The sequence below is a fragment of the Poromitra crassiceps genome, assembly GCF_964638095.1.
Source record: "Poromitra crassiceps genome assembly, chromosome: 4".
In the NCBI taxonomy this organism is placed as follows: Eukaryota; Metazoa; Chordata; class Actinopteri; order Beryciformes; family Melamphaidae; genus Poromitra; species Poromitra crassiceps.
The window spans coordinates 40,429,434-40,442,400 of NC_139626.1; the positions used below are offsets into that span (position 1 = coordinate 40,429,434).

General features: G+C 45.8%; 1 protein-coding gene across 1 annotated transcript in view; it reads left to right on the forward strand.

Moving 5' to 3' along the window:
- Positions 1–12,027, forward strand: part of LOC310775778 (intelectin-like) — a gene marked incomplete at both ends in the record, with an annotated part of 28,786 nt that extends 16,759 nt beyond the window's left edge. Inside the window, 2 exons of the mRNA XM_083635912.1 lie at positions 7,751–7,874; positions 11,899–12,027. Of these exons, the coding sequence (XP_083492038.1) occupies positions 7,751–7,874; positions 11,899–12,027 (253 nt within the window). The remainder of the gene's footprint in view (positions 1–7,750; positions 7,875–11,898) is intronic.
- Positions 12,028–12,967: the final 940 nt, after the last annotated feature.

The window sequence follows — 12,967 nt, forward strand, 5'->3', positions numbered from 1 at the left end:
GCGCTGCGGCCACGCCCGGGGGGACGTCGTAAGTCGCCGTGGCGATGCCGCTGGTCCTCGTCAGCCCACGCGGCCTACATCCGACCAGAGCAGGCCGCCATATTGTCTGCCCAAAGATCTTTCCTCCCCTAGGCGTCACATGGTAAGCACATGGCATCCATTCCTGCATTCCTCGCAATAGCCGTTACCATTTCATTGGTGGTGGACTCCCCGAATCGGTGTCGATCTAATTGATTAAGCGTTCCAGGTGTCGAGCAGCCTGCAAGTGCTCGGCGTTGAACAGCCCGCAACAAATCACTAATTCCGACCACGGTAGACTACTCGAAGTGTTCTAGGTGCCGAGCAGCCTGCAAGTGTTCTAGGTGCCGAGCAGCCTGTAGTCGCACCACTAATTCAGACCCCAGCAGACTACTCAAAGTGTTCTACGTGTCAAGCAGCCTGTGAATGTTCTAGGTGCCGAGCAGCCTGCAAGTGTTCCGGGTGTCGAGCAGCCCGTAGTCTCCCCACTAATTCAGACCCCAGTGGACTACTCGAAGTGTTCTAGGTGCTGAGCAGCCTGCAAGTGTTCCAGGTGCCGAGCAGCCTGTAGTCAGGGGGGGGGTCGATCTAATTGATTAAGCGTTCTAGGTGTCGAGCAGCCTGCAAGTGTTCGGTGTTGAACAGCCCGCAACAAATCACTAATTCCGACCACGGTAGACTACTCAAAGTGTTATAGGTGCCGAGCAGCCTGCAAGTGTTCTAGGTGCCGAGCAGCCTGTAGTCACACCACTAATCCAGACCCCAGCAGACTACTCAAAGTGTTCTACGTGTCGAGCAGCCTGTGAATGTTCTAGGTGCCGAGCAGCCTGCAAGTGTTCCGGGTGTCGAGCAGCCCGTAGTCTCCCCACTAATTCAGACCCCAGTGGACTACTCGAAGTGTTCTAGGTGTCAAGCAGCCTGCAAGTGTTCCAGGTGTCGAGCAGCCTGTAGTCAGGGGGGGGCTCAATTCAAATCTCAAAACCGAGGAGGCTCGATTCAAATCTCAACGCTGAGGCAGCATCACCAATTCAGACCTCAGTAGACGACTCGAAGTGTTCTAGGTGTCGAGCAGCCTGCAAGTGTTCTAGGTGTCGAGCAGCCTGTAGTCACATAACTAATTCAGCAAGACCTCAGTAGACGACTCGAAGTGTTCTAGGTGTCGAGCAGCCTGTAGTCACATAACTAATTCAGCAAGACCTCAGTAGACGACTCGAAGTGTTCCAGGTGTCGAGCAGCCTGCAAGTGTTCTAGGTGTCGAGCAGCCTGTAGTCACATAACTAATTCAGCATCACTAATTCAGACCTCAGCAGACTACTTGAAGTGTTCTAGGTGTCGAGCAGCCTGTCAATGTTCTAGGTGTCGAGCAGCCTGTAGTCTCCCCACTAATTCAAACCCCAGTAATCTACTCGAAGTGTTCTAGGTGTCGAGCAGCCTGCAAGTGTTCTGGGTGCAGTTTGGGGGGGGGTTCGAGCCATAGGCGCCGATTTATGTCTGTGCCAGTGGGTGCCCATGCTTGTGCCCGTTGCCAAACAACCCCCCCCCCCCCAGCCGAGCCGACCCAAACGTGATAAAGCTGCAGTGACGCAAACGCACACATTTCAGCACCATAGGAGATTTAACAGCGACCTACACACACACACACACACACACACACACACACACACACACACACACACACACACACACACACTTCACACACCACTTCAGTTCGACACAATAGGAATAAGCGACCGAAGCACTCACCCACACACTCATTTCAGCACCATAGGACATGAACAGCGTCAGCGGCCCACACAGACACATTGAGAGATCAAAGGTTTTAACCAACATTAACATACACTACTACACCTCATATTATGAGGCTCATAATGCACGGAAAATAATAATTATGCCACCGGAATTATTTAGAAGATAAATCATAGATAGCTCAATTACACACCAAGCCCCATGTGGCTCAGAGACACCACACCAACACAAGCCAAACATAATAGCCTACTGTACACATTGCACTGTCACAATTAATTGACCACCAATATTAGGCCCGCATAGCTATTAAATAGAAAAGGTTTTATTTTTTCACTCACCATTGACGTTATTTTTTCTTTATGAGGAAAGTGTTGCCCCTTGGAGTTGAGCGTCGGATGAATTGTTTTATGAATCGTTCTAATGCTTTAGCCCAGGAAAAGCCTTCTTGTACAAAAGCCTTCAAAGATTCTAGATGGGGTGATGTGGAGGGAAGCGGAGCCCCCATGTTTTTAGCTGCAGTGCACACCTCACAAAATACTTTGTCCTTTGTATAGGTTATCCATGGGAATTTGGTTTTCCAGCTAGCTTGATAAGTCCGCCCTTTCTTTTGTCCATGATCCCTTCTGCAGCCCGCCGGCTCACCAGTCGCAGATGATGAAGTACTTGGCCTCGGCGCGGCCGCGGTGTTACTAGACTAGTAGACGTAGTCCCAGTCGCACTGGAAACCACGCTGGTTGTTGTGGAACTGGAAGTCGTTGTGGTGGTGGTGGTGGAAACCCCACTAGGTTTAATCAAAAATCTCCTCATTTTGTTTTTGGCTAGTTCTAGTTGTTGTTGATAACTGTCAGTCTGTCTGTCACTCTCTGTCAGATACCGCTCAAGTCCACAAGTGTGTTAACGTCACTACGTCAGCAGGGTCACGTAGAGTGCACTGACTCATGCAGCCAATCAGATTAACGGGCTATGTTTGGATCAACTCGTTTTGCAACCCGGGGCCGCCGGCGGGGCTCGGGCGGGTTGAGTTTGCTATCATGTAAAATGACTCGACCCCGCCCAGGCGGCCCAGCCCCCACAGCCCACAGCCCAGAGCCGAGCATCCACGGGGAAATGATGAGGGGAGTGAGAGAGAGAGAGAGAGATATCTGCCTGTGGCACAGTAATAGGCATCTATCTCTCTCTCTCTCCCCTCATTTCCCGGTGGGTGCTCGGCTCTTTCCGTGGGTGCTCGCGCGACCCGGCACCCACGTTTTCGGCGCCCTTGGTTCGAGCCAACCGGTCGGCGACAAGCGTCGCCTTCCGCCCAGCGCCCGCTGTATCGCGAGGCGAGCAGACCGGTTGGCCTTTCAGGTTTCTCTCTTTTGGGGGGTTCTCCGAGCAGATGCCCTCCCGCCTCAAGAAGAGAGGCATCCTGCCTCGGAGTCACTACGCCAAAGAATCAGTTGCCATGCTGCCACGCCATCAGAATTAATGCCATACCGCTTCAGGCCATGAATCCTATCGCCATGCCATACTTTAATAAAGCTTGCTGATTAACCTTACCCTCTGGTCTCTCATGATTGAAATGATGGTCTCGACCTAGTTTCAAGATGAAGACCAGTCACGCTGCCTCACGCCACACGTAATCTAGAGACATAGCGACCTCAGCATCATATGTAATCCTAGCGTGACGACAAGTGCAGTAATCCCAGCGTGACGTCGTTAATGTCGTCAGTGCAGTAGTGACGCACTTGCCTAGGTGACGGCGTTAATGTCGTCAGTGCCGAGGCCATGACGTGGCAGTATTTATAGCCACGCCGGGCGCACCACGGTCCTTGTTCCCTGTCCCCTAGCGCTGCACTAAGCTGATCTAATTCCTTCTCTGGAAGCCGCGTTTCACCCCACCCACCTCCCCAGTCCACCACCAATGTATTGACTCCCGAAGAATCCCCTACGGGGGGGGTTCTCCGAGCAGATGCCCTCCCGCCTCAAGAAGAGAGGCATCCTGCCTCGGAGTCACTACGCCAAAGAATCAGTTGCCATGCTGCCACGCCATCAGAATTAATGCCATACCGCTTCAGGCCATGAATCCTATCGCCATGCCATACTTTAATAAAGCTTGCTGATTAACCTTACCCTCTGGTCTCTCATGATTGAAAAAAGCATGTGTGACAGGAAAGGGGTTTTAACTCGATGTTGTGGTGACATTTATGAATCACAAATGTGTCTAAATAGTCACTAGTGAATGATTTTCTTTATGAGCAACACTAGAATGAGATCACTGACATAAAGGTGCTCTAAACAGTAACCTTTATTTACAGAGGAAAAACATATTGTGCCCTGTTTACAGAATAGCAATAATACAGTACAATAATAGACAATAGACAATAATAGACAATAGCAAAATAAATGGACAACTTTTTTAAACATATCTCATGTTATTAATTTTATAACTAGTCTAAAAGTAATTAAACCATTGTTGGTAATAATAATGTAACTGACCGCTTATTTTCTTTGCTGCTCCAGTTTCTTCCCCACATAATTTACACCCTTTCCTTTCGGAATTATTGTAGTGTCCACTAGGTGGCAGCCTCCTCTTACACTCTAGTCTGGTTGGTCTGTGTAGATGACCAGGAAATCCCCACTGATTAGCCTCATCTCCTCCACCTGTTGAGTCAGCAGCTGGCTGCATTTCTTATTTAACTGTTCGGCATACTGTACTGTGCTCTGGTAATGCCGACTTTCTCCCCCGAAGAAAGACAGAGTAACATGACTGAAAGCCCTGAGGTATGTTGTGCAAATTGTAAAACTGTATTACGGGAGTTTTGTGCTGGCGATTTAAGCCGATGGTGACTCTTGTTTTGGTTGTATTTGTTAGTGTGCGGTATAACCCAGCCAAGATGCGTCGATAAGCCCCCTGCTTAACAGCCTCGGCGAGCGGAACGAGGTATTCTGTTTGCACTTTTAGCAGGTCCAATTGTGTTGCTTTTGTGAATGTACATGTATTTTATTCGTTTATGTATGTGGTTTGGTGGGTGGTCTATTGACTTTGTCTTGATGTCTTTTAATTCTATGTATTTAGTGTGATGGTGTAGTCAACCCCATTGCTGCTTTCTATTTAGTGTTTGCACTTTATCTGTTTTGTTGCACGTTGACTGGTGATGTTTTAATTAGTTGTTTAATAAAGTTTGTATTTTAATTGTTACATTAGCTTTAATAAATTCTATGTAGGCCTACTATTGTTTATTTTTGATGTGCAGGCTGTAAATTGATATGTTTTGTATGTCCCTTATAGCTTTCACGGTGTTAACCATCACGCCTCCTAGTCGTGCCTGCTGGAGAAAATAAAATCAATGGTTCATCAGTCAAGACTCTCTGCGTCCTGTTACTACTGCCGGAGCTGTTACAAATAACCAGTGTTGGGGGTAACTCATTACAAAAGTAACATATTACATGTAATATATTACTTTTAGTAGTAACTCAGTAATATAACTTATTACTTATAGGATTTCAGTAATATTATACCAGTTACTTTGTCAAGTAACTCAAGTTACAAATTGATTTACATTTTATTAAATCAAAGCACATATTTAAAAAAGATACAATAACTTCCTAATCAAACTGTGTGTTATTATGCAAATAACCACTATAGATGACAATAACAAAGGGAAATAATAACATTTAGAATTTTGGATAGTTTACACCGACTTCAAGGCGGTTGAAATAATTTTTCGGGATGGTTCCGGGGCGGCAATGTCATTCTGCTGCGGCTGTTGTTTTGGTAAAAGTAATGCAAAAGTAGTGTAATAAGTAATGAGTTACTCTACACAGAAAGTAATATTGTAAAGTAACTTATTACTTTACAATGAAAGTAACTAGTAATATGTAGTATATTACATTTTGAAAGTAACTTGCCCAACACTGCAAATAACCACAGCTAGGTGAAACAAGAAGAATACTAAAGAAGTCCTCAACGAAGGATTTGAACTGTCCAACTGGCATGAGTGAGACCAGCGTCAATACAGCTTGGAGTTTATTAAATTTGTATGGTGCAAAAAAGCAGAATGTTGTTTGTCCTAAATCAGTTGAAACACATGGAATTTTAAGTGTTAACCAGACAAACAGTACCTGATGACTGGATACTGTTTTCTTTCTTCCTCATGCAATTTCCACATCAAAACTTTGTTTGGAATGAGTTGGCTATCAATTCCACCTGTTTGCATGAAGCTGTACGTCCTCTAGCCTGGTAATAAATAAATACATCTTGATAACCTCTCACATTGTGTTTCACTCTATGTACACTGAAACAAAATTTGAGGTCACATTATCATCAGGGTTTTTACCAGGAACTTTTTATCAGCAACTTGGCAATGTTTTCAATTTCAAAGCGATTACACCAGACATGTCATTATGTAATGAATCATGTAGCAGCACTGCTTTTGATCTAATGCTTGTTGCGTGACTGTGGCTTCCAGTCTTCAGCTCACTGAAGTATGCAGAGTATGACAGACAGACCGATGGATCATTGTGTCTCTGAGCTTTCACTGAAAGTGTCACCTTGGCTAACCACTCCCTAATGTGTTGGTTGGCTATGAGGTGGTGTAATGGCAAAAAATGCTTGTTTGAAACAATTAATCAGTCGCTCGTTGAAATGAACAAAGGAGGATTTATTTCCAAGTAATGGTCTGTCTGTATACAGAGAGTCACACTCAATTGGAAGTTTCAGAACAAGTGCCCCAAAAGCTAACTCATATCTATATCTTATAACGAGGAGTGGCTGGCCCCCACCCTCCGGAGTCTGCTGTAAAGTTCCATCACCTCACCAGGAGGATTCAACTTTCACTCTGGTCAAGCACGTTATCTCCCTCACATGCCTGAAGGCCTTTGAAGCTCAGCAAGCAGAGATGATTCATCTTAATGATGTTTTTTAATGATGTTTTGGAACCACAGCACATCTCCGATGGGGAAGGCCGCTCACCAACACTGAACACAGACAACAATGATCAACAATCAATCGATCAATCAATCAATCAATAATTTTCACTGACATTTCCTCCCTTTGATAAAAATCAATCATCATTATCAATTATTAAAAGAAAATTTATTGATAAGAAACCTTAACATTTGAACAAATACAGCCATTGAAAACTAACACTTTTATGCTTAACTTGTAGAAAATGATCATCAAAACAATATCAAATGACTAGTTAAAAACAATGTCTGTATTACAGTAAAATGTATACAATGCTGTACAATTTAGCCCTTTGATTCCTAGATATAAAATATGTCTGCATGTTGGATTCAAATATATCAGAAAGCTCACAAGATTAGAATTAAAACAATTGTTTTTTTAGCAACCTGTGAAACATCAAAACAATTAGTAGCAACCTGTGAAACATTAAATTCATTAGTACATGTTCAGCTGCATTTTCTATTCATTTACTATCTCACTCAACTCCATGATATCAAAATAAGGTGGAACCCACTCATCACTTCACCATCATCCTTGTACATCCTGGTAGCTGGATCACACCTTCTCTGACACATTGGTACCAGGACACAAATACCAATATCACAGCCAATATTACTCCCACCTTCACAATTCCCACTATATGAATGGCACAGTCAAAACAATGGCAATTACAGCAAACACACACATAGTCCCCTTACATGAGAGCCATCGCTCTTTCCTCCCCCCAGTGTCCCTGTTCATCATCTTCTGTTTTACGATTTTTTTACGCAAATGATCTGTGATTTTGATCCAATCTTCAGGTTGGTTATGGGGTGTGTGTACCGGTTGCCTTTAAAGTTCATGTATGTATGTATGTGCATGTAGAGGAGGCAGCACAGAGCCTCAAACCTCCTCGTGTGTATTGTGTAAAAGAGACAAAGCTGATAAATGCTCCGAGAGGCCGCAAACGCTCAAAGCCTCTCACCAGGAAGGGAAATAGTGATCCCAGAGGCCGCCCGCAGTGGGCTCAGAACCTCTCACTCTCCTCCTCACACTCAGCTGCAGCGCCCCACTCTCAGCGATGATGAGGCCTATTAACTTTCAGCAGGCTGAGCTTCAGCGTCTGGCGGCGGTGCTCTCTTGCAGTCTCCTGGTACCAGATTATGCAGTGGTCCCGTTGCAGGTTTGGGTAGTGCTTCTTTCACCTGTCTGTGCACCTGGGAAAGAGTTTTGGTTAGGTGCACACATTAAGTCAACATGTCATGATCGAAGAGATCCGTTGACAACGAGATCCCTTTTGCTGGACCTACGCCAGTATTGGCAGGTCTGCCATAGAGAATTTCACAATTTGAAATAACACAATTGGCAGGACTTTTCTCCATGGGAAGCCTGTCTCAAAATTGCTCTGCCCACATTGTGTTGTGCACAGATCACACATTTCTCACAAAACTTTTGAGAGTAAATTGTGAATCCTTTCGTAAACCAATGCTGCCCCACAGCTGCCTGCATTCCTCCCTTTGACACATGTGTGAACCCGTGTGTCAATTTTGCATAGTGTGGAAAGAGCCATTTTGGAAGACTTGGTTTACCATTAGGGCCCTCCCACACTCCATCCCTTCGTACACATCCATGCTTACACCATAGTGAAACTTCCTCAGGGGAAGCTCTAGCCTGCAGCTCAGAGAGGGGCGGTGGCGTGCATGTGTGTGGGATAATGCTCTCTTCACTTAGCAAAGAGAAATGCTGGAGTAAATGGACGTCGTCCTTTGCTGCTGCGTCAAAATAGCATCAAGCAACGTGGCAATTAATTTGTGATGCATGCACGGTTTACCAGTGGATGTCAAAAACCCTCTCTGCTTCCACAAAGTGCCAAAATCATGCACCACGCCCCAGCCATACCTGCTATCTGTATGGATTGGCCCTCTGCCAATTCACAAGCTTTGATCAGAGCCGCGAGTTCGGCGGCCTGGGTGGAGCAGTTAGCTGGCAATGAGGAAGCATACAGAATGTCATGGTGTGAGACCATTGTGAAACCCACCTCATTAATACCTGTGACCTTGTTACGGGAGGCAGAGCCATGAACAAATAGCTCTAGGTCCGGATTAATGAGAGGAACTTCCTGCAAATCAGGCCTAGGTGATCACACTGCTGTAACAGTTGTGTTACAGCATTCATGTGGCTCCCCATCCTCTGACGTAGGGAGCAGAGTGGCTGGGTTAAGCACCTTTTAACTATAATGTTTGGCATGTCCAAGAGGCAATGATTATATCACAACCAACGGCTGGTTGACAAATGACACGTCTTCTGCTCAAGCAGTAGCATTGTCACCGCATGCGGCACTAGTAAAGTGAGACTAGAATAGCCTACATAGTCACGTGACGCATGAACGGCTTTCTCGGCAGCGGCCACGGTGTGAAGACATGTTGGCAGTCCAGCTGCCACTGGGTCAAGTTTTGTGGAAAAATATGCCACTGGTCGCAGGCGGGCACCATGCTCTTGGAGCAAAACAGAGGTCATAAAGTCCCCTTTGGTGTCTACCATCTGAGTTTAAGGTCGAGTCTGGTCAGGTAGTCCAAGTGTGGGGGTGCTTTGCAAAGCCATTTTTTACTTTTCAAATGAGGCCTCTGCCTCAGGTGTCCATGTCACTCTACTACCTGCAGTCAGTCCTTGTCCGTGTGCGATGGCACTCAACGGAGCTTCCAAACAAGAGTAGTCAATAATGAAAGTCCTACAGTAGGATGTCATACCTAAAAATGTTTTACTGTCACTAGTTTTTTATGGCCTGTATGGCTTCTATTCGCTTTGGCGATAAAGATTTGCCATTTTGAGTGATCACATGTCCTAGAAACACAACTTCTGTCTGACAGCCTACTGCAATTTCGAAGCGCTCGCTTTGTGGCCACTGTCATAAAGATGTCGCATCAGTTTCAACGTGTCTGCACAGGAGAGCCTTCACAGGGTATAATTACCCCCGCCTTCAACAAAGAGTTGAAAACCGGTGTAATGCCATCGATAGCCTCCTGTTTAAGCGGATATTGTTTCGCTTTCGGTCGATAGCAAGATTTTGGGGTGATCACCACTGGTTCCATGCTTTTAATCAGACCAACATCACAATTGCCTCTAGCCCACAAACCCTCAGGTACCTCGGAAAGTTCAGGAATTGTTGATATGTCACATTTTACCATGCTCATGTCTTTTGACATAAAAATGACTTTCCCCCTGCAAGTGGTTGCTAATGAAACAGTCCTGACAGTTTGTACCACTGCCATGTAGGATTGTTTAAAAACATTGGTATTATCAGGCATGGTAGCCACCATTACATCATCATCGTTTGTTTGTTTCCAGGAGGTGATGCGCTCACATTCCTTGACCCACGGTCCCAAATCATGCCATTTGTCCTTCGGACTTTTGGCAAGGGTCTATGTGCCGACAGGCCGCAGTGCCGACAGGTCACAATGCCGATAGCCCACAAGCAGAACCAGCTGAGCGAGGCGGCGTGCAGCGTGTCGGTGGAGCTAACCTCTCCCAGCCCCCACGCCAAACCTAACCTCCCCCCATGCCTAAACCTAAGGTCGGCATTGCGGGTGGTCGGCATAGCGGGTGGACCCCAGGGATACGTGGGGAAAAGAATTGTGCACGTCAAAAGGAAATGTATAATTGGGTAAATGTTTCTACTAGGGATGCACCGATCCACTTTTTTCACTTCCGATCCGATTCCGATACCTGAATTTGGATATCTGCCGATACCGATATTATAACTTTTTTTTTTTTTCAATTCCGATCCGATCCGATCCGTGAATTAGTGCCATATCGGCACCCGATACCGATATTGGATCGGATCGGCCCCATCCCTAGTTTCTACATGTCCCTTGGGTCGGTGTGCGGCCTAGGCTTCGATAACGAAACCGAAACCGCACATCGAGCGCCTGTCCAAAACATTGTTTTCAGTGTAAGTTTCTCCTTCTGGTCACTCTGTCCCATTGTAGTTCATATGTTTTATCTGGACCTTTGTGTACATGAGCTGTGCAGTGCAAGTTGTCAGTTTTCCTCAGCTAAGCTCCTGGGTGACATCTGGCTTCGGCCTTACTGAGTAAATCAGTATTCACATTGCCGGCTGTGGTGGGTACAATGTCCCACTGGTAAACGTACAATGGAATCGTAGGGTCCTGTTTCACCATCGTGTAATTTGCATTTGAATCCAGCTCTGTCAATCTTTTTAATTGAATGCTTCAGGTGTGGAAATTAGACAGATGCCCAAACGAATGATCAAATCTCTTCCCAACAAATTGATGGGACAGTTTGTGGAGTACAGGAATGAATGTTTGATCTTTCCTTGACTCATCTACACACTGCAGTGGCACAGTGTAATTCTCATCCACAATATTACCTGAAGCAGTAATTGATTTCAACCAACGCCCACTCAGCGCTGGTTTTGTTAGACAGGGCTTTATGACAAATTACACTTTCGGATGCCCCTGAATCCACCAAAAACTGTATCATTTCACCGTCCACCAAGAGCCGCACCTGTGGCAACGCCTTGTGGGCGCTGCCTTTATACATAATGTATGAGTCAGTTGGTGGTTGCAATGATTTTTCAAACCTATACATTGTATTTTCAACAGCTGTGTGCAAGTGTATGTGTGTGTTTTGTACACTTTCTCAAGCCTATCTATTGTATTTTGAACAGCTGTAGCGTGTAAGCGTGTGTGTGTGTGTGTGTGTGTGTGTTTACACTTTCCTGCTTATGTCCTGCAGTGAAGGCCCTCTCTCCGTTCCCGGCACAGCGCCACACCCCCTCCTAGTCAGTTGGATTTGTTTGGCATGAATCCTCTCTGTCGCTGTTGACACTGTCCAGGTTGAAATTGTCCATTCAGGGCATCGGACTGTCCCTTGGCTTCGGGACAGTCCTTCGCCCAATGTCCAAAGCAGCGACACACAGCACATTGGTCATGTGCTAGGCGCAAACGTCGCTCTCTCTGCTGTCGACCCCTGCCACCAAACTGTTCATCTCTTCCTCTCCCTCGGCCCCTGCCATCGCTCTGCTGCATGTTGCTGTTGTGGAGGAATGTCAACATTTCCTCGTGCAAGGCGTTCACTCGCTTGAAAGTCTCAGTGAGGCGAACAAGAAGTCGCATGCACGTCTTCATCATGCTCTCCATAATCTGGAGAAGTTCTGCTTGGTCTCTGACACCCTCCTCATGTTGAAGCCTCATGCCCTCCGTGGTCCGGAGGAGTTCTGCATCATGAGGGAGAAAGCGGGCTTGGTGTTGATGGGCCGAGGAGGTCTGCATACGATGGCAACGGCGCTGTGCGGTGGGTGCTGCAGCACCCCCTAAAAGTGCTTCCAGCGCCACTGTACGATGGTGGCTGTTGTGTGGGTATTGATGCCTCCTCTCTTTGCGCTGGTGCCTGGACAGCTGCATCTCGGTCTGCTACTGCTGGGGTGTGGCGCCGCCCAAGTCCAGATCGAGTTCAAAGACACAATAAGAGACACTAGCTGAAATTACCTGTCCTCATACAATAAATGGAAATATGTATATGTATGTAAATGTATACACTTTGTAATAAGAAAATGTTCAGGAGAACAATAAAGGAATAACAAAATAAATGTATGTATATCGTGTTGTATTGCTTTTGGCTTTAACAGCAATATAGGAGAAGATTGTTATTTCTGTTTCCCATCTTTCTTTTCTTTTTTTTTATGTCGACTTAGACCATAACTTTTATACAGTCTTATTTCTATGGCTCAAAATGTGGAAACGTTGGTACCAATCAAATAAATACCCGCAAATCAAAGAAATATCTGTGCTTTAAATGGTGTGGGTTGCTGTAGGCTATAGCTGATTTGCCTTAAAGAAAAACAACTGTACTTTTGTTGGTGTGGGTGTTAGACCATGGAACTCAAAACAAGCCCTAAACCCACCATGGATTTCAAAACAAATAAACACATCCTCTTATATCCTGCCGGCCGGCTTATTCAAACACTTATGAAACCTTAAACGCTTGAGTCCTTCGGACCTTCCCGAAGGATGCAGCCCCAGGCTAGACCCAGGGCTGTAACCAGGGTTCCGAAATAGGGGAGGTCCAGCAAGGGGAGGCGGATTACGGGCGCCGCCGAAAAAAAATGGAGGGTTTTTTCCCCCCTTTTTTAGCCATATTTAGAGTAATATATCATTTTAAATCAACATTAGGATTATACTGTTGTGATGTCATTATTCAGTATATTCTCTTTCATGTCACCACCTGCTCAGCTCTCCTGTCAACATAATTGTAACT